The following is a 21,995-nucleotide window of genomic DNA, read 5'->3' as shown; positions in this document are numbered from 1 at the left end:
TGTGCAAGACTGTTGAATCTCAGATCTGTACCTCTGAAACAAATAATGCAATATATGTTAAGAAAGAAAAAAAGAAGAAGAAGAATGTAGCAGGAGGGGAAGAATGAAGGGGGGGAAATCGGAGGGGGAGAAGAACCATGAGAGACGATGGACTCTGAAAAACAAACTGAGGGTTCTAGAGGGGAGGGGGTTGGGAGGATGGGTTAGCCTGGTGATGGGTATTGAGGAGGGCACGTTCTGCATGGAGCACTGGGTGTTATGCACAAACAATGAATCATGGAACACTATATCTAAAACTAATGATGTAATGTATGGGGATTAACATAACAATAAAAAAAATTTTTTTTTCATATATCTAGGTTTTCCCTAGATAGGATTTTTTTGAAAACTTTTTTTTAACATATAATGTATTATTTGTTTCAGAGGTACAGGTCTGTGATTCATCAGTCTTACACAATTCACAGCGCTCACCATAGCACATACCCCCCCCAATGTCTATCACCCAGCCACCCCATCCCTCCCACCCCCGCTCCACTCCAGCAACCCTCAGTTTCTTTCCTGAGATTAAAAGTCTCTTATGGTTTGTCTCCCTCTCTGGTTTCACCTTGTTTCATTTTGCCCTCCCTTCCCCTATGATCCTCTGTCTTGTTTCTCAAATTCCTCATATCAGTGAGATCATATGATACTTACTTAGATAGGATTTTTATTACTACCTTGATCCCATTGTCGTATTCACACGATTTCAATTCTTTTGAATTTACTGGAACTTATTTTATGCCCCAGAATCTGGTCTATATTGGTGATCATAACATGTGCACGTGAGAGGAGTATGTATTCTGTTGTTGGGTGCAGTACTGTGTAAGTATCATGTAGGTCAAGGTGATAGGTAGTGCTGCTCAGATCATCTATCACTTTACCAACTTTTTATTGAGCTGGTCTTTCAGCTGCTGAGATAGGATGCCAAAATCTCCAGCTATGAATATGGAAATGCCTGTTTATCCCTTAAATCTATTGTGGGATTTCTTCCTCCATGTATCTAAAGTTCTATTATTAGATGCATTCCCACTTATGACAGCCATGTCTTCTAAATAAACTGATCATTTTGTCATTATAAAAAAGGCCATCTAGATCTAGTAATACTCTGTTTTAAAGTCTGTTTTAGGTGGGTGGGGGGTTGGGTGAAATAGGGGATGGGGATTAAAGCGTACGCTTACCATGAGGGCACTGAGTAATCACTATATTGTACACCTGAAACTAACATAACACTGTATGTTAACTATACTGGAATTAAAATAAAAACTTAATGGAAAAATGAAAAAAAAAGTAAACCAATGCAAGTTCCTTAAAAAATAAAAATAAATTCTATTTTGTATACTATTAATATAGATACCTTGGACTTCCGATGATCACTGTGTGCATGGGATGTCTTTGCTTCTGTTTGCCTTCAACCTATCTCGATAAAGTGCACACACAGTTATGTCTTGCTTTCATATTCATTTTGACAATATTTGTCCTGCCTCTTAACTGTAGAGTTTAGTACATTAACATTAGAAGATAATTACTGATAGGGTTGGATTTAGGTTTACCACTTTATTATTTTTTTCCTGTTTGTCTTTTTGTTCTCATGTTTATCCTTTCTTGCCTTATTTTGGATTTTTGAATGTTTTTGGAATTCACTTGCAACTTACCTATTTTTAAATCTTTTTGCATCATTTTTTAGTAGCTGTTCTAGGGATCATAACATACAACCATACCTTTTTAGTTTACTTGGGATGACTTCTGTCCTACTCCATGTAAAAGGTAGAAACCCTGAACCCATGCATCCCCGCTCTGTTGGACCTAATGCTACAGCTGGGGTATGTATTATATCTACATATATCATAAAACCTGTAAGACAATTTCATAACTTTTGCCTTAAAAAGCCCTGCTTATTTCTTTAAAATTAAGAGGGAAAAGTATTCCTTTATATAATCCAGATATTTACCATTTCCAATGATCTCGATCATTTCCAAAATATCCAGGTTTCAATCTGTTCTCATTTCCTATCACCTTGAAGAATTTCCTTTGTTCTTCTGTAGTGCAGGTCTGCCAACGAAAAGAATTCTTTAGTTTTCTTTGACCTAAAAAAAGTTTTGATTTAACCTTCAGTCTTAAATGTTTTTGGCTGACAAGAGAATTCCGATTTTGATACTTTCCCCCTCCTGTGAGCAATTTAGTATTGTTCCTTTATTGTATTGGAACAAGACATTGTTGCACTGTCTTCTGGCCTTCAGAGTTTCTGCTTGTAAGTCAGCTAGTCTCAATTGGTCCTCTGTTTCGTTTTTCTCTGGATGCTTTCAAGATCTCCTCTTTATCTTTGGTTTTCAGAAGGCCCACTCTAGTGTGCCTGTGTGTAGTTTTCTTTGTAATTTATCCAGCTTGGGGTTCACTCAGATGATTGACTCTGACAATTTATGTCTCTCACCAAACTGGAAATATTTTTAGCCATTAATTTTTTAGTTTTTTTGTGCCCCACTCTCTCCAGAACTCCAATTACACGTATGTAAAATAGTCTGATATTGTCCCACAGGTCCCTGAGGCTCTGTTCATATTGTTTTTCAATCCTTTTACTGTTTATTTTTTTAATTTAAGTAATCTCTACACCCAACGTGGGCCTCAAACCCACAACCCCGAGATTAAGAGTCACGTGTTCTACGTATTGAGCCAGCCAGGTGCTCCCATTTTACTCTTTATTTTATAGATAGGGTAATTTCTATTCGGCTACATTCAAGGTCACCGACTCTCTTCTGTTATCTCCATTCTCCTATTAAACACAACCAGTGTTTTTATTTTGCTTTTGGGAGTTTTTTCCCTGCCGTAATTTCAGGTATTGTATTTGGTTTTCTAGAATTCCCCCTTTGTTTCCTATGATTTCTATGTTTATTTTTTACTGAGATTTCCTATCTTTGCATTTATTGTAAGCCTGTTTTCCTTTATATACTTGAGGATGTGTGTAATAGCTACTGTAACATCCTCGACAGTGACTTCTAACACCTGTATCATTCTAAGGTTGGTGTCTGTTGATTGTTTTAGAGTAGGTTGCATGTTCTTGGTTCTTCATATAATCATTTTTCATTGTATGCTGAACATTGTTAATATTACGTTGTAGAGGCTTTTTGTACCTTTTGTACCCTTTTGTAGAGGGTTCTGCTGGAGTCAAGCCACAGACCCTGTCTATTGGTAGCTCAAACCTCAGGTTGGGTGTTTTATCCATAGCTGGTGTCTGTCCTACAGAGGTGTGGCTCAGGGATCAGGCAGAACTTGGAGCAGAGTTTATGCACAGAATTTAGGCTCTCCTGAGCTGGCTTTCTTCTGTATGAAATTCCCTGCCCACTGTCTGGTGACTGTTGTTGTCCCAAACTCTGTCCTCTGTTCTTCAAGCCAAAAAGACTGTGAATGTCTCCTGGAGATAAAGCCATTCTAACACAGGTGTGAACTTCAGTCTGGCTCAGCTTAAAAGCTACATAATGGAAGCTCATCCTGTGCTATTCACTTTTTCTAAGTGTGGACATCCCTCCAGAATCTGTCCTTGTTCATTCTCCAGTGCCTTCAAGTCATTGCTCACTTTTTTGTTTATTTTTGTTCTTTTGTATTTTGTCCAGAGCTCATAATGTTGTCTGTGGAAAGGTCAAATCCTGTAGGTGTTATTCAGCCATACTGGAAACAGAACACTTACATATACAAAACATGACAGAAATAGTTAAGGACCCTTTTGTTCTTCTGTCTGAGGAATCTGGTATGTCTCCTACTTATTCACTTTTTATGTGGAGACGTCTTCTATGTATATTGTTCAAAAAGTAATATTGGGGCACCTGGCTGGTTCAGTGGGTGGAGCACACGACTCTTGATCTTGGGGTTGTGAGTTCGAGCCCCACGATAGGTGTAGAGATTACTTAAAAAATAAAATCTTTTTTAAAAAGTGTAACACCGTACAATTCATGAGGTAGATATAGGATGGGGGACTTTTAGAACTTTACACAAGTGAAAACACATGGTATTTATCATCCTCTGATTTTTCTTTTCCTTCTCAATGTACTATTTGGAGATCTGCCATTGTTGAGACATACAGATCCGCTTCGTTCATTTTTACTGTTCAGTCACATGGATTTAACTCCTTTATCTGTCATTTCTTCTAGTTATGGACACTCAGGCTGCACCTAATTATTTGCTCTGACAAGAACACCGCAGTGATGCTCTTGTACCTACCTCTTCGGTTCCTTGCCTAGACACACAACTGCTGGATCACCTTTACCTTCACCAGCTTGCTAAACTGCTCTCCAAAGTGACCGGACCAATCTATCTCTCTACTGGCAGTATATAAAAGTGCCCGTTCCTCAAAATATGAACAGTGGTTATCTACGGGCAGTAAAATTTCAAGTGATTTTCACCTTCTCTTTCTACACTCTGTCACTGAATTCTTTTTCCCTTCTGAGCAGTGGTTGTTCTTACAACACAACAGCAGACTTTTTGTGATCAAACCAACAGCAGAACTTGCCCTTCCTCTCCCACCCTCTCCACGTCAGGGAAGACCACCACCCTCTGCTGCCCGTGTATCTCAAGATGAGAAAGCTGGGAGGTGCCCATGACTCTCTCCTCCGTCCCCTCCCCGCACTTGCCTGTGTCCTGTGCGCACTGCTTTAGCTCCAAATACGCTTCTTTGTGCATTTCTTTGCTTATTCACTCCCCAGCTATTCCGCAAGCCTCTGAGGGCAGGAAGTGCATCCTCCTCATTTCTGTATCTGTGGACAGGCACTGCCTGGCCCAAAGCAGGTGCTCGAAAGCACACAGGGGATTGCAGAGTGGATACCGCCCTCCACACTGTACCAGCAAGAAAAGGCTCGAGGAATGCACCCTGCTCACGCACCCACCATGGGGGGAAAGAACCCCAAGCTGAGCCTTCTGACCTAGAACTCCCTGCGCTGGGCAAAATGACTGGCCCAGGACCCCAGAGCTGTGAATCTCAGCTGGTGGCAGAAGTGAGGTGCCCGGTCCTGGCTCCCCCCAGTGATGGCAGCCTGGCTCTCTCCGGGGCAGACCAGCCGCTTGCTTTGCCACTGACTTTCATGTTCTGGACGGGATTCAATAAATTCATTGTGGATATCAGCTACAAGTTCTGGGCAGCCTGCCTAATCTCTGGAGTCACTTAAATAAATCTCTGTCGTTTCTGCAAAAGTGAATGTTTGAACAATTTATTCCACACATCCTGTCAACAGAGACACCCTGGAGTCCTCATTTCCACATCACATTTCATTGTTTGACGCTGAAATGCACCATGCGTGCTTGCCACACATTAGCACCGTAATCGCTCTCCTTTGCTGTGGAAATGATAGGGAAATGGTGCTTTGATACAAGGAAGGGTGACAAGGCCACGCCGTGCTGAAGCTGGGATTCCACAATTATCGTTCGTGAAAGGGAGACGGTTATCAAAGCAGCCACAGGAAAACGTCTTGGGGCCACCTCTCGGAGTCAGGAAATTTGAGACATACATTTCACAGCCGTGCGTCACACCGTAAACCCTTCTGCATAATGCACGAGATTTGATTTAATGTCGTTGTTAATTCTGCTGCTCACAGCGGTGCGCTCTTAAGGGACCCATCATTTTTATTTCAGGTTGTTTTTTTTTTTTTTCCTGGCAACAGAACTCTGAGGCTTTTCTGGGCTTGTGCTGAATTGTGGGAGCACAGACCCCCCCTCCCGGGGGCAGGGGTGCAGACGGCAGGCAGCTCGTCCAGAGGCTGTGGCCGGGTCTCAGCTCTCCGTGCCGGGCTGTGGCGGGGTCAGAGCTGGAGGGCTGGGTTTGAAAAAAAGAAAAAGGAAGAAAAGAACAAGGCTTTGTGGCAGAACAGGAAATAAATGAAACCACGGTCACTTTCCAAGCTGCACAAGAGGACCGTTCTGGCCTGGGTTAGCTGAGGGCACGAGAAGGAGCAGGATGATGAAGCAGAGTGAGGGGTGGGGAGCAAACGAGAACCACCCCCCACACAGCAGGGACCCAGCTGTGTCCCCCCAGCCGACCCCCAGCCAGCCCGACACCCGCGCGAGCCCCGGCCAGAGCAGAAGAGACGCCCAGCTCGCTGCTCGCCCGCGGACAGTAATAAACAGCGTGGCTCCAAGTGGCGTTCCAGCAGCAGTGGACCTTGGTCCCAGCCGGACAGACTCCCAGCATGGCCCCAGTTCAGCCACACCGGGTTAGGATTCTGAGGGATCCGTCATCTTATCTCAGCCCACAGCCCGAGAACAATGCAGAAGGGCCAAGAGGCAGAACCCTGGCTGTCCACCAGAAGTTGAACGGCAAGTTTACAAAGCACGGGACAGCACACACAGACTTCAGTGTGGCGTTTCCCGCCCCAGCGGAGCGTCCCAGCCGCCGGCAGGGGCCGCAGAGGCGCGGGGGGCGAGGCGGGGCCTGTGGAGGGTCTGAATCCTGTGCGGCCTTCAGCGAAGGGGCCGCCCCACTCACCTGCCTCGGGGACGCCGGTGCCGAGCTCCCCGCGGGCCTCCGGGGTGCTGAAGACCTTCTCGTAGTACTCGATCAGCAGCTCGGTGAACAAGTTCAGAGGCACGAGGGCGCTAAGGGAGGACGCCCCCTGGGATGGCCAGATTAAATTCAGCCCAAAGACGCACGCCAGGTTGGAGCTGTTCATTTTGTTAAAAATGCTCTCCCGGGACACCTGGAGGACACACATGAGACCGCGAGTGACTGTGGGTTCTGTGCTACGGCCTTGTACGGCCAGCTCCCTGCTCTGGGCCTCAGTTTCCCCATCTGTAGAAGGAAGGACTCCGTCTCCAAGGGACCCTCTGGCTCTGACCGTCTGTAAGCTCCTTCTGGGATCTCCTCAGGGCCCCAGTCTTCTCTTCCATTCCAGAGGACTGGGGAGGTCCCCTCGGGGGGGGGCCTCCAGCACTGTGGGTGCAAGCAGGGTGTTTGGTGTCACCCAGCCAGACCACGTCTCTGATATCCACACTTTGGCCGGTGAATAGGGCATAGTCAAGACTGACTAGCACACGGGGGTCATTGGAGGACTGGGGACGGTGGGGAGGGGAAGAGCTTCCCTTACAGCACTTACAACCCCAAAAAGCAGGATACATCACCCATCTTACAGATGAAGAAACTAAGGCCCAGAAGATGCAGGGGACTTGCCCGAAGTCATGTGGCCAGTAGGTGGCAGGGGGGCCATAAGAGGGCATGGCCTGACCTCTTCCTTGCCTCCAGGGTCTTGGGGACCTCTATGAATCAGAAGTAGGCGATGCAGAGCCTCGGGGGTCATGGGAGAGCACAGAACTACTGGGGGGGTTGCACTGCTGGTGACCCCCTATGGATCTGGTGAGGAAGCCCTGCATCTGTGAGACAGGCAGCCCCCACGCCCCTGCAGGTGCGCACCAGGGGTCAATGCTGTGCAGCACCGAGCCCCATGGGATGATTAATGTCAGTGTCATGGTGGAGGACAGAGAAATAAATCCATCTCTAGCTAATGAAAAAGAAGTAGAAAAAAAAAAGATTAGGATAACTTAGTTTCTGGCTTCTGAGAAATAAGATCAAGTGACAGAGAGGGAGACGAAATAGTTTATTTTTTTAAAGCAATCTCTACGCCCAACATGGGCTCGAACTCATGACCCCAAGATTGAGTCACCTGCTCTACTGACTGAACCAGCCAGGCGCCCCCGAAATAGTTTATTTTTAAAACCAAGAGGTGGTGTTTGACAGACTCCAACATGTAACATTAGCTCTGCCCGGAGGTCCCCTCCCCTCCATTGGTGATCACATCCCCAGGCCACCTGCCATGGAGCAGGGTTCCTGCATAAGCCCCGAAGACCCTGGGCAGGACCCTGCCGTGGTGTCGCCACACTGTGGGTGGAAATGCGCCCCACGATTGGGAGCCCCATGGCCAAGTCCTGCCTCATTCATGCCTGCACCCCACACTGCCTATAAAGGGCCTGGATGGATGAGTGTTCCAGGAAGGGTCAGACGACAGAGGGTCGTGGGTCTGGAACCAAAGGGAGGGGCCCGTTTGGACCTGTTGAGGTTTTCCCTGTTGACCTCGAAGACCACTGCTCCCTGCCCCAGGAGTGGGGAGCTCAGCCCAGACCCAGAGCCGGGACAGGTGTTTCTCTCACCGTTCATTTTCTCACTCTGTGTAGGGGGTGGAATGGCAGCCCCACAACACAGATATCCACCAGGAACCTGTGGATGTGACTGATTTGGACAAAGGGTCCTTGCAGATGTAATCAAGGATCTCAAAGTGAGATCATTCTGGATTATCCAGGTGGGCCCTAAATGCAACGACAAGCATTCTTGTAAGAGGAAGCGGAAGGAGGTTTGTACAGAGAGGGGACAAGGCCGTGTGGAGACAGGCAGGAGTGAGGTGGCCACAAGCCAAGGGACGCGTGAGCCACCAGGAGCTGGGAGGGGCAGAAGGACCCTCCCCTAGAGCCCCTGTGGGAGCACGGCCCTGCCCACAGCCGGACTCTGGCCTTCTGGCCCCCAGGACGGTGACCACACATTTCTATCTCTGTAGCTGCCCGGGCAGTGGTACCGTGTTACGGCGGCCCCAGGACACTCGCGCACCCGGTGACACGTTCCTCTCTCAGGAACGGCCTGCTCAGTCTGCTCACACTGCGCGTCAGGCTCGGTGCCCTGGCTTGGGGACCCAGCCCCTTCCTCCACAGACAGCCCCTGCAGGAGATGACGCGGGAGCAGAGGACCTCCACCAAGAAGGTCCCATCAGTGACTGAGGGCCGCCAGGTATGGGGTCAGCAGGGGCAGGCACAGAAGTGGAGTCCTGTGGGCGAGGGAGACCCCAGACCCTGGTCTGTGTGGGCACCATGTGCAGGAGGGGGCCCCCTGGGCCAGGCACAGAGTTTGGGCCTCCCCACCGGGGCCCTGCTTTGCCCACTCACCTCATGAAGGAAGCCCATGAGGTAGCTGAGGACAGCGTAGTTGTGTTCTGGAAGGCTCTGCAGGATCTGGCGGCAGTGGGCCACCCGCAGGCTGCTCTCCACACCTACAACGGCACAGGGTTCTTCCTCGGTCTTCCCCGAGGGACGGCATGGGCGCAGGGGGGACAGCTCTGAGGACAGACTGTCCCGACGTCGGGCCTGGGGGCCTCACTCCCTTCCAGGCCATGTGGCCATTCCCCGCAAAGCCCTCCCTTCCGAGGGCTCCAGTCCCTTCTTTACACTGGTACTGCAACTACGCCCTCCCAGAGAGCGCACGAAGCCCACTCACTCACTTCATACGTGGGAATGGTCTACACCAGCGGTCAGCAAACTGCAGCCTGTGGGCCACACGGCCCACTTCTGTCAATAAAGCTTGACTGGCACAGAGCCACACCCCTTCACTTACACGTCATCTGGGGCTACTTGTGCGGAACCGCAGAGCGGAGGACGGCAACACGGACTGACCCACAAAGCCTGAAAGACGACCTGGCCCTTTACAGAAAGTTTGCCCAGCCTGCTCCAGACCGACTTAACCTGTCTGTGATTCCCTGCAGCTCAGGGCCCCCATGCACCAAGAACCTGGGTGAGGCTGCCCCAGACTCAGACCCCCCACTTTCCTCGTAACTAAGCCCTCCACTGAGCTCCATAAGCTGCAAGTCAAAGCGCACCCACGATTCCCCGGGTGCTCAGCACGCTCCTGCTGCGGACACACGTGTGCACACTCACTCCCCCCGCCTCCAACGCGCTCACCTCCTCCAGCTAAGCCTCGGGCAGGGTTACCGTGAACACCGTGTGCGTTCCAAACACAGCCACTGCTGAAGGGCACAGATTTCCCTACCATGAATGTTCTTGTTGGCCTTTTAATAAAAGCTCTTTCATGAACTCGAGCTGTCGTGGGTAATGTCAACGGACAGAGAGTTCCCGTGAAATTAATGTTCCCAAGAAACCAATGAGCTTGGAGGCCACCATCTTGGTGCCTGGACCTCAGCTTCCTGGCCTCAATGTCATCTTTCTACGAATTATGGTCCCAGAGCGGGTCCTCGTACAAGGTCTACCTCCAGCTCTCACCGTGGTCCCTTCGAGAAAGAGCACTAAGGGGTGAGCAGGCAGGCGGGAGGCGCCTGCAGACTGTCAGAAAGCACTTAGCAGGTGCCATGAGCGATGCCACATGTTTTATGCACATTTAATCCTCAAAGCAGCCCCCATTCTATACAGATGAGGAAAGTGAGCTCAGAGCGGTTAAGTGACGTGCCCAAAGTCACACAGCTAATGCGTGGTGACGCCCAGACTTGGATCCAGATCTGTGCGGCTCTGAGCCAGTCCTCTTAACCTCCTTGCTGCAGATCAGACAGATGTCCCCCCTGATTTCCTTGTGCCCTGGACACTGCAGGCCACCCAGAAAGCCCATTCCTCCCGAGTGTACCCCAGAAAGCCTTGCTTTTGTATCACTTCCAGGAGAAACCCATCCCACCCGAGTAGGGTTACCAGATGAAATAGAGGACACCCAGGGAACTTTGAATTGCAGATAAACAGCAACTATTACTTACACTAAAAAAGTATTCATTGTTTACTGGAAATTCAAATTGAGGTGAGCATCCTGTATTTTTTTATTGCTAAATCTGGTGACCCTATATGCCCGTGAGCATGCAGCCGGGCCGAGTGAGGCCACAGCCCAGAGAGCGGGATCTTTATTAAAGCCTCTGGCAGCATCTCGGTTCTCGACAACTGGAACTCCGGGACTATCTGATCTTAACATTTGCAGGGCACAAAACAAAACTGGAAACAGCCCCAAACGTTTACCCAGAGAGTAATAAAGTGGACGGAAGGCTGCATGACCATGAAAAGAACGAGTAGATATGCACACAAGGAGGGAAGGATGAGAAGATGGGTAATGGTAGAAAACATTTAGGAAGCCAGCTCGAAGCCAGCATGCGTAAGCGGGGAGCGCGCATGGGGCTTCTGCCGGGTCCGCGCCGGCGTGGGACCCCAAGGGTCGGCCGGGACTCCCGTTTCATGACAGAGCCTCTGCTCCGTTGATTTCAGGGTGTTTTTTTTTTTTTACACTCTGTGCTTATGTTATTTCCATCATAATTCTTAAAAATTCTCAGCATCTGCCCCAGCCCAGCCCCACCCCCTGGTGCAAAAAGGCCACAGGTCAAGCTCTGCTCCTAAGACTTGTTCCTTTGCGGCCAGATCTCCACCCACAGGCTGAGCTTCAGTCCTCGCAGCTCGGGGTTCCATGGCACAAAACCCTGGCTGGTAGCATCACCTGGGAACTGGCTAGAAATGCAGATTCTCAGCCCACTCCGGGGTGGGGCCCTGCGACCCTGTTTTAACTTCCCTCTCCTAGGGAAGTCTGAGGACGTCAGTCACACCGCCAAGCCTTCCCCTCTGCTCATCCTCCTGGCCGGCTCGCCTTCTCCTGCTCTCCTTCCGGTAATCGCCGCCACCCACCGCAAGACACGCCGCCGCCGCAGGGATTCTGCCACCCTTGGGTCAACGACGCGCCTGTCCCTGCAGCTAGCCCGGCCGTGGTGGCCTGGCCTGGCCGTGGACACCGTGGCCCACCGTGCCAGACAGCACAGGAGGATGCGGGGCAGCCCCTGGCCCCCGGACTGGTCCTCGGCTGGCACCCCCAGGGCAGGCACCTACTGGTGATCCCGAGAATCTGCTCGTAGGCCCTGAAGGTCAGCAGTGGTTGGGGCAGCTCTCGCAGGAAGGTCTTCAGGATCACGGCAGGGATGTGGATGTCGCCATAGTCATCAAAGTTCACGGGCTTCCCTGGACACAGAACATCGTATGTGAGTTCTGACGGGGCTGGGGAGTCCGCTTCACAACGGGCTCTGCTGCAGATGGCTTAAAACTCCCGAGGGGAAGAGCTTTCCCGGAGCCACACGTCCAGGGCGTGCCCCTGTCACCTGTGGGACCCGGGGACGCTGCCGCCGCGCCCTCCTCTGCTCTCCAGAGCCCTGGGCTATTCTGGGGGTGGGGTGGGGTGGGGCAGGGGAGCTACGCTACCCCGGCATTTGGGACTCTGCGGCCCTGGAGGGCGGTGCAGGCCGGCCAGGTGGGAGGCTCAGCATGAGGGGTCTCTGGGGGACAGACTCACCTTGATTGCACAGCCGCTGAATCTCGCGGATGGTGTGGACACTGGCCGATCTCCGGAACAGGCCCTCAGTGCGGAGTCCTACGGAGAGAGGACCTCAGGCATCTCACAGGTCCCAGCACATCAGGTTTCTGGAACATTCCATGACTCCTCCTGCCCACACATCACCCTCCTGTGGCTGGCAGGGAATGCTCTCCAGCCTGGTTCATTCCCAGCCACCCACACTGTCCAACATCCCCACCTTTATTCTTCAAACTTCTATACTCCCCAGCCCCACCTGACTCTCTACTTCTGCGGCCCCCAGGAAGGGACCTGCAGTCCAGCCCAACTCTGCTCATCCAGCTGTGTGACCTCAGTGAAAGCACACAGCCTCTCTGAGCTCGGCCGCCCTGTCCACAGGGTAAGGCCACGAGCCCGTGCCTCTGAGGGCTGCAGAAAGGGTCCACGGGACGAGGCACAGCGTCCGGAAGCCTCCACGGGTTCTGACTCATCCAGTATGGCAGCCACTGGCTGCACAGGGTGATTTAAATTTCCATTTAAGTAGTAAAAATTAAATAAAGTTAAAAATCCAGTTGCCCAATAGAGGAGACACCTAGGAAGTGCTTGCCAAGGGTTAGGGGATAGCACTGGGCTCCCCTCCCAGCCTCTTCTCCATTCTGAAACCAAGTGAGCTGTTCAACGTTATACGTCCGATTCTGATCAGTCTGTAAACGGAGCCATTCCCCGTCTTCATAGGTTAGCTTCCCATGGGGCCTTACCACGGACCTGCACAGTCCGGCCTCTCCAGCCCCACTGCCCCCTCCTCCAGCCTCCAGTCTGCCCCACGCTCCTTACTCCTCCCGGCCTTTGCATGCACTGTTCCCTCTGTGTGAGTGGCTGGTCCCTCTCTTTTTATTCTGAGAGACTGCAGTAGGAAAAGTTCCCAAATTCCTAGACCCTGTGGTACAGACACTTTCTCCCAGGTATTCATTCAAACACTAGTCTACATGCTGCAGGGAAGGAACTCTGCAGACAGAAGTCAGGTCCAAAGCAGCAGACCTTAAGATGGAGATTATCTTGGGTGGGCCTGACCTAATCAGGCAAGCGTTTTGAAAAGGGACCAGGTTCTTCCTGGCAACAGAGATCTGGAGCATGGAGGCTGGGATTCGACATGTGGGAGGCTGTCTGTTGGTGGAGGGGGCGCCGCATGGGAAGGGGAAAGTGTGCCGCCTCTAGGAAGAGAAAGAGGCTGACAGCCGCCAAGGAAATGGGCATCTCTGCATGAACGGAGTGTGGCCACCAACCCCCCTAATGAGTGTGGAAATCCAGAAATGCAGCCTGGCTAACACCTGGAGTTTCGCTCTATGAGACCCTGAGCAGACCGGCCCCAGAGCACCCAGACTTCTGACCTACGGAAACTGAAAGAATAAATTCATGCCATTTGAAGCCACTAAGTGGTCATTTGTTATGCAGCCGAGGAAAGTGATCCAGACCCTCGGCCCACGTGTCAGAGCTCAGGTCCCCTGATCTCCAGGACAGCTCACCCCCGTGTAAGTCTGTGGTTGTCACAGCGTTAATGGAGGAAAACATCACGGAGTCTCTCGGTTCCGACCGTGAGCCCCCAGAACAGGGGCTGGGTGCTGCGGTCACCATGGCAACCCCAGCTCGTCCATCCGGGCTGGATGCAGGGAGGCGCCCGATGAGTACATGCTTAATCATGTACTCATCCAACAAATATGTACGGAGTTCCTACTCAGGCCTGGGTTTTTTGTTTGATTTTGTAATAAACGAATTGATACGTTAAACCCAGGGAGACTCCCTTTCACGGTTTCTGACTCGCGGTCCTTAAGCACTATCTTCTGTTGGTTCCTGAAACACGGAGCAGAATGGGAAGTGCTGCAAACGACTTCTCGCCAAAGTAGAGACCATTCCAAACGACAATCGGATCCCCCAGCTAGAGAGGCGCTGCCTCATAGAGCTTTCTATGATTAGAGCATGCAGTTCCAGGAGCACGCCAAGTAACAGAGCACCAGGGACCCCAGCTGTGGTGGCTCCCACATCTCGTCTGATGCACCCCCACTCTGCAGCATCTGCACCTGCAGGGGGTTCCCCCCATTCCCCGACGGCCTGTCCCACCCAGAGAACCATCCTCCTGTCAGGGTGAAAGCAGCCTCCATACCTCCGCACTCTCCCTGTGGATCTGAGCTCTGGCCTCAGGAGTCTTGGAGACTCACCCCCTCTGGTCGCTGAATGCACCCACCCCACTGGGGAAGGCACCTGCAAACCAAGCTGTCATGTCAAAGGGGTCCCTTTATGGGGGGCTTTACGTGTATCATGTCATTTAGGCCCAGGTACCGTTACTAACCCCACTGGGCAGATGAGGAATCAGAGGCCCAGAGAAGGTAAGTAACTGCCCAAGGTCACGCAACCAGTACACAGTGGAGCCAGGATTCAAACCCAGACAATCCATGTGCTTGAGCCCCGTCCATCCTGGTCAGCCTCCCTGCACAGGTTCCAGCCCCTCCAATTCCCTGGTCTGCAGGGTGCTCAGGCCGTGAGTCAGGCCCCCCCCCCAGGGAGGTGCACCCGGAGGCCCTCACACCCCTGGCTGAGTCAGCTCTCACTCACCTTTCTCTCTCAGGTAGGTCACTGTGAACCTCAGCACAGGCGGGATGAGCTCACCTTGATTTTTGTCCTTGAGGCTGAGGGGAAAGAAAAGGAAGTAACAGTGTTTACCTGGGCATGACAGGAGACTCTGGTCCCCTCCACGCCGCCATGAAAGCAGAGATGCAGAAGTAGTAAAAAGGACAGTGCAGAGGCTGAGGGCTCCACCAAGAGGATGCACGTGATACAGGGCAGACCTGGGGGCTGGGGGTGGCTTCCCATGGGGCAACTTCTGAGCTAGGTTGTGAGGGATGAGGAGCAGAGCTGGCCATGAGGGCAGACCCAGGAGAGCCAGACTGGATGCTGACCCATCAAACAACACGCCTGGTAACACCCAGCCTCTTACTGCGCTCATCGGATAGAGATTCGAGACACAATGGTGTATCCGGGCTGGTGTATACACAATGGTGTATACTGGTCTATCCTGGTATAGAGCTCCGCAACTTTAAAACATAGGTACAAATATAAAATAATGGCCCTCCCAGACACACACACACACACACACACACACACACACACACACACACTCCACCCCAGGTGGTAGAGTTCGCATCTGAAGCCAGAGCCACCTACGGTGAGCTGGCCCCACCGGGCTCCTGCGTAAAATGTTTGTTTTTCTCTTTCCTCCTCTGCTGAACGTTCTTGTCCTGAAAGGCAGCATACTTGGGATGGAGGGAAAAGGGCTCTGAAGTCAGACGTACCTGGCTGGAGCCCTGCTCTGCTACATTTTAGCTGAGAAGAGTAGGTGTGTTCCTGTTCTTAGGCAGCATGTTCTCTAAATGTCAATTAGGTTAATTTGGCTGATGGTGTTGCTCAGGTTTTCTACTTGTCCTATCAATCATTTAGAAAAGGGTACTGGAGTCTCCTCATGGAACTGTGTGTCTATTTCTTTCTTGGTTCTACTAGCTTCTCCTTCATGTATTTTAAAGCTCAGTTACTAGCCCATAAATTTTTAAAATTATGTCTTCTTTATTATTATGAAATGTCTGTCTTTGTCCCTGGGCTTATTTCTTGTTCTGAAGCCTACTCTGACTGATATTAATACAGCCACTCCAGCCTTCTTTTGGTTGGTGGCTGTATGGCATATATTTTTCCATCCTTTTACCTTTTTTTTTAAAAGGTCTTTTTATTTTTTTCAGCGAGAGAGAGAGAGCATGCATGAAGTGGGGAGGGACAGAGGAAGAGGGAGAGAGAAGCCCAAGCAGATTCCACAGTGAGTGGGAAGTCCGACATGGGGCTCAATCTCACAACCCTGAGATCAGACCTGAGCCGAAACCAGGAGTCAGATGCCCAACCAACTGCACCATCCCGGAGCCCCTCCATCCTTTTACTTGTAACTTGTAGTCTTCTAACCTTTTATATTTTATCATTTTACTTTATTTTAAAGATTATATTTATTTATTTGACAGAGACAGACACAGCGAGAGAGGAACACAAGCAGGGGGAGTGGGAGAGGGAGAGTCCTGGGATCATGACCTGAGCCGAAGGCAGATGCTTAACAACTGAGCCACCCAGGAGCCCCTATATTTCATTTTTTTAAAAGATTTTACTTATTTGAGAGAGAAAGAGAGAGAACACGAGTGGGGGGAGGGGCAGAGGGACAAGCAGACTCCCTGCTGAACAAGGAGCCTGATGGGGGGCTCAATCCCAGGACCCTGAGATCATGACCTGAGCCAAAGTCAGATGCTTAACTGACTGAACCACCCACGCAACCCTCATTTTATATTTTAAACATCAGTAAGATCTTCCTTTTTAAAAAAATCCAGGGGCGCTTGGGTGGCTCAGTCATTAAGCGTCTGCCTTTGGCTCAGGTCATGATCCCAGGGTCCTGGGATCGAGCCCTGCATCGGGCTCCCTGCTCGGCGGGAAGCCTGCTTCTCCCTCTCCCACTCCCCCTGCTTGTGTTCCCTCTCATGCTGTATCTCTCTCTGTCAAATAAATAAATAAAATCTTAAAAAAAAAAATAAAAATATGAAAAATAAAAAATCCAAACTGAGAATCTCTGCCACTTACATTTAATGTAATTATCAATTTGGCTAGGTTTAAATCTACCATCTTGCTATTTGTTCTTTATTCATTTCCCCTCTTTCCTTGACTTTGTTTTGCTGATTATTTTTTAGGATTCCATTTATCTCCTTATTAATAGATTAGTTGTATGTCTTTATTTGTAGTGGGCCTAGTTTTCCAATATACATATTTAATATAGTACAGTCTATCTTCAAGTAATATTAACACTACTTTACTCACCACTGTATACTTCCACTTCTCAACCACATCTTTTGTGTTAATGTCATACATTATACAGTATTCCAACATGGTATTTATTTTCTATTTACTCATATATTTACCATTTCCAAAACTCTTCATTCCTCTGTGAGGATCTTAATTTCCATTTGGCATTATTTTTCTTTTGTCTGACACACGTCCCTTAACATTTCTATCATGTAGGTGTGCTGGAGATAAATCCTCTCAACTTTATCTGAGAAAGCTTTTACTTTGCACTCATTTTTGAAAGGTTTTTGCTGGGTATGTAATTTTAGTTCAGAAAAAAAATTTTTTTAAAGATGAGAACTTTTAATATTTGAAAAAGATATTGCTCCACTGCCATCTGACTTGCATCTTTCCAAGAGAAATCTGCTGTCACTCTTCTGTGGGTAGTGTCTCTTTTTCCTCTACTTTTAAGATTTGCTCTGTCGCTGGTTTTAAGCGATTTGATTATGATGTGCCTTGGTGTCATTTTCTTCATGTTCCTTATGCTTGTGGTTCATTGAGCTCTTAGGACCTGTGGGTTTATAGTTTTCATCAAATTTAGAAAAATGTCCTTCAAATATTTGTCATCTTCTTTCTTACACATATCCTACACTATAATATTATTTTTTAAAAGACTTTTGGAATATTTTAATTCACACGTTTTAATTCATTATGTAATAATAATATCACAATCTATTTTACAAATTAAATGTATGACTATATATGAAATATTTAATGGGAGAACAAAACTAAACATAGGTCAGGAAAATGAATTTTTCCAACACCAGGTGCCAAAGGAAGACATGTTGCCTGCAGAGCCCAAGGAGGAGTCAGGGAAGGCTACAGGAACAGCATCGGCTTGTGCCCCTTGTGTTCGTTCCCTGTGTTTGCCACAGGTTGGTCTTTTCTTTTTCTTTGTGTTTCATTTTGGATCATTTGTATGGCTATGTCTTCAAGTTCACTAATCTTTTCTACTCTGATGCCTAATCTTCTATTAATCCCATCCAGTGTGTTTTTCATATTAAAAATTGTGTTTTTCATCTCTAGAAGTTTCACTTGGATTCTTTTTAAGATATCTCAGCATGTTCATGTTTTCTTCTACCTTCTTGAACATATAGACCATATCTGTAATAGCAGTTTTAATGCTCTTATCTCCTAATCCCTTCAGCTCTGTCACTTCCGTATGTGATGGTTAATTTTGCATATCAACTTGACTGGGCCAAGGGGTGCCCAGCTATTTGGTTAAACATTATTCTGGAAGTGTCTATGAGGGTACTTTGGGATGGGATTAACATTTGTACTGGTGGGCTGAGTAAAGCAGATTGCCCTCCCTAAGCAGGTGGCCCTCATCCAATCAGTTGAAGGTCTGGAAAGAACAAAAGGCCAAGTAAGGGAGAATTCAGTCTCTCTGCCTATCTCTGAACTGGGACATCACTTTTCTCCTGCTTTTGGAGTCTCACACTGGTATTACCCCCATTGGCTCTCCTGGGTCTCCAGATTACCAAGTGCAGATATTGGGACTTCTCGGCCTCCATAACCACATGAGCCAATCCCTTATAATAAATATCTTATTGGTTCTATTTCTCTAGAGAACCTATACTAATACACTGGGTCTGTTTCTACTGATCGGTTTTTCTCCTAGTTACAGAACATGCTTCCCTGTTCCCATATTGTATGTTTTCTTTGGGAATTTTATGTTGTTGGTTGCTGGATTTTTTTTGTATTCCTCTGAATGGAGATGAACTTTGTGTGTCTTGCTTTAAGTCATCTGGGAACAGGTAGATCCTTTCAAGGATTGCTTTTAAGTTTGCAAGGGAGGCTCCAGAGCAGGGGTCAGCCTCGGGCTAATGTAACTCCACTACTAAGATGGAAACTTCACCCAATGCTTTGGGCACTCAAGTCTTTAGCTGGGAGAACACTTGCCATTCTCAGCCCTGTGTGAGCTCTGATAGTTTGGGGGCCTAGTACTTTCCAGTGGTGCTTTTAATTTCCTTTCATATATAAACAGTTTAAACACTCAGCCAAAGACTAGAGGGTACCTTCTACAGATGTCCAGAGTTCTCTTTGCAGCTCCCTCCTCCCTGGAACTGTCCCCCAATGTCACCCACCTAAAGCCCCCCCAACTCTGAACTCTGTGACCTCACTTCTGCAAGAACACTGACTCTGTCTGGCCTCTCCCTGCTCTGCAGCCTGGAAATGCTCTCCAGGCAGTGGGCTGGGGCAATCCCGGGGCCTGTGGCTCTTCTCTCAGGGATCACGGTCCTGTGCTGCGTGTTGCCCAATGTCTGAAAATGCCTGTCTTCATCGTGTGCTTCTCTAGTTTCAGGGAGGACAGTAAATTTGTTCCGTGACTCAATCATGGCAAGAAGCAGACATCACCCATTTATTGTTGAAGGGTTTCTGGAGGCGGAGAGGTGGCCTCATGCCTGGCTACAGTCCGTGGTAACCTCCAACCTTCCCTGGCTCTCATTCTGCTCCATCAACAAGTAAGACCCTTGGGGAAATGGGGACAGGAATGGGGCAAGTATATCTACCCCTCCAATTCTAACACACAAATATGCCTCTTCCCCTGGCTCCCCAAGAACAGCCCAAAGTTCAGCAATCCCCAGCTCTTTTGGAAAAGTCAGTCACCTCACAATTACATTACTCCTTGCTATTTGCTTGCATATACACTGTTTCATTTGATTCCAACAGGGTGGAATGAAACAGCCTAGGCTGTTATTACCCCTGCTTCACAGATAACAAATGAGGTGCCCAGTAAGAGGAGTTTCTGTCCATACCCCACAGCTGACCACAGAAGGGGCCGGATGCACAGTCAGCTTTCTCTGACTCCTGTTACCAAAATGCAGGTTAAAATGTAGCCACTGGCGTACGGTTTCATTGTAACGGAACCCAAGGCTGGAAGGAAGCAAATAACCAAATAACCAAAACCTGTGTCGAGGATTGAAGGTATACTAGTTGATCTTCCTGGCCTCACCAGAGCTAAACTCCACGTGAAAATTTGGACTGAAGCAACCTTAGGATGTTTCCTTCCTCTTTTGCCACAAGAGTTCTCCCAGGTGCCACTGCCCTCCCTGAAGCTTAGCGAGCCCTGAGGTTCCCTGTCCCCCCACCCCGCCGACCCAGTGGCCCTGAGGATGCTGGTCCAGGCCCCTCCTGCCAACACCAGCTCTCCTTCCTCCAGCTAAAGACACACCTGTGCTTACCCGTCACACACTGACTCAACCCTGGTCCCAGAGCTGCAGTGGGTGTTCGGGTTGGGGGGTCTTCACCATCGGCCACCCCCACCTGGTGGGTGGGCCTGGGGATCCCCTCAGGGAAGGCAGTGAGCACAGGGGAGGGTGTCCTCCAGGAGACGAGGGAGGGTCTGACAGGGAGGTGTCCACTCCCCTCGGAGCCCCTATGTTCCAGGGCAAGAGGGGCCAGCTCTGGCACGTGGTGGTGACCCACAGTGTCAGACTCTAAGGATGCACATGACCTTTCTGGAAGGGGGAGCCAACAGTATGTGCCCCAAACCTTAAAAATGGCCACATTCTCTGATGCTGGAAATCCACCCCCTCCTAGGAATTCATCCCAAGGAAATGATTCCAGATGCGTGTGCAAGGCCTGAGTCAGCCTCAGTCTCTTCACACGCAGTGTCCACAACAGGACGTGTGACACGGTAACAGTAGATACTCAGGGGGTAATGGGAAGAGCAGATTTCCAGGGTATTCTCGACAGAGAACGCTGGCTGGGCACCACGGTGGGGCAAGCGAGTGTTTGCTGCTAAGTCTTCCCCCACCCTCTGCCTTGCCGGGCCTTCCTGCAGGATGGCTACCACCCTGCCTCACTGATGGCGGCTTGGCCACCTGACCTGCTCCGGGCTGGCAGCAGGCGTGATGTTTACCACCTCCAAGGAGAAGCTCTGAACGGGACTGTTGTAGCTTGGCTTGGGCATGCTCGCTCCCCTCCTCCAGCAGGACAGCAGCCTGTCCCCGAGAGCCCGCCCTCTCAGCCTGGCGTCTGGAACAGAAGACACACGGAGCTGAGCCGAGCCACCACCTACATGCACGCCTACACAACCTGAGCAAGAATAAACACTTGTCATCAGAACCCGCCTGAGGCTGGGACTGTTACGCGGCACAACCTAGTGAGAGCTGACGAATACACAAGGGAAGAAAGACTGCACGCTCCCAGGGAGCTCAGAGTGCAGTACTGTAGAGGAAGTATTTCAGGGACACCTTGAGGAAGATGATGGATTTGGACACATGGAGACGGGACACACAGGGAACACAGGGAACATGCACGAAGGTGAGAAAGCAGAGGCTGTTTTGAGAAACGGCTGGAACTCAGGTGGGGAAACTGAGGCCCTGAGCGTTTAAGCTATTGGACCAAATGAGTGCAGGGCCAGGATTCGAACCCAGACCGGCAGGCTCCAGAATCCAGCCTCTCAGCACAACACCAGAACTGTAACATAAACAAAAGTCACAGATGAACGGGAAGGAAGAGTGTGGTTGGCAATCATCCGCTAACGGTGTGCGCGCTTAGCTCCGAGGAGGAGGGTCACCACCGAGATGCACGAGCAGCCGAACAGAAGCCGAAGGCGTGGGCTCTGGCGTCCGACCTCCTGAGACCGAATCCTGGCTCTCCCGCCACAGCCAGGAGACCCAGACACACCACTCAACCTGCCTGTGTCCCGAGCCTCTATTTCCTCTTCTGTTAAATGGGGTGACCGTAGTGCCCGCCGTGCCCGCCTGCCAGGGTGGCTGAGTTAGCACCAGCAAAGCCCTTAGGAAAGGCCCTGGTACCCCAAAACCATTCAGGAGATGTGACTTACAGAACAAATGATGTCACATGATCCAAAGACTCAACAACTGTAAAAGGAAGAATTAAACTAAAACTCACCTCACACTCTTGGCCGTGGATGCTTAGCGGGATGCTGCGGTAAATGCACATAAATTCTTGTTGCCTTCAGACTCCTTTCCTGCTAAGACCCTGGCACACTCACCCACGAGCAGGCAGGCTTCCTCTTGTCCTCTCT

General features: G+C 49.8%; 1 protein-coding gene across 2 annotated transcripts in view; it reads right to left on the bottom strand.

The window, feature by feature from the left end:
* Window positions 1-5,009: 5,009 nt before the first annotated feature.
* ARHGAP8 (Rho GTPase activating protein 8) overlaps window positions 5,010-21,995 on the bottom strand; it is a 67,354-nt gene continuing 50,368 nt past the window's right edge. For both annotated transcript variants that reach the window (XM_032416473.1, XM_032416475.1), the window contains exons 9-14: window positions 14,690-14,763; window positions 12,086-12,163; window positions 11,629-11,757; window positions 8,938-9,041; window positions 6,500-6,710; window positions 5,010-5,830 (exon numbers count right to left, since the gene is read on the bottom strand). In XM_032416473.1, the coding sequence (XP_032272364.1) occupies window positions 5,817-5,830; window positions 6,500-6,710; window positions 8,938-9,041; window positions 11,629-11,757; window positions 12,086-12,163; window positions 14,690-14,763 (610 nt within the window). In that variant the 3' untranslated portion in view covers window positions 5,010-5,816. The remainder of the gene's footprint in view (window positions 5,831-6,499; window positions 6,711-8,937; window positions 9,042-11,628; window positions 11,758-12,085; window positions 12,164-14,689; window positions 14,764-21,995) is intronic.

Source organism: Phoca vitulina, unplaced genomic scaffold (assembly GCF_004348235.1).
Source record: "Phoca vitulina isolate PV1807 unplaced genomic scaffold, GSC_HSeal_1.0 scaffold19, whole genome shotgun sequence".
NCBI classification, from domain to species: domain Eukaryota; kingdom Metazoa; phylum Chordata; class Mammalia; order Carnivora; family Phocidae; genus Phoca; species Phoca vitulina.
The sequence above is the reverse complement of the archived record's forward strand: the minus strand, read 5'-3'. Positions and strand labels throughout refer to the sequence as shown.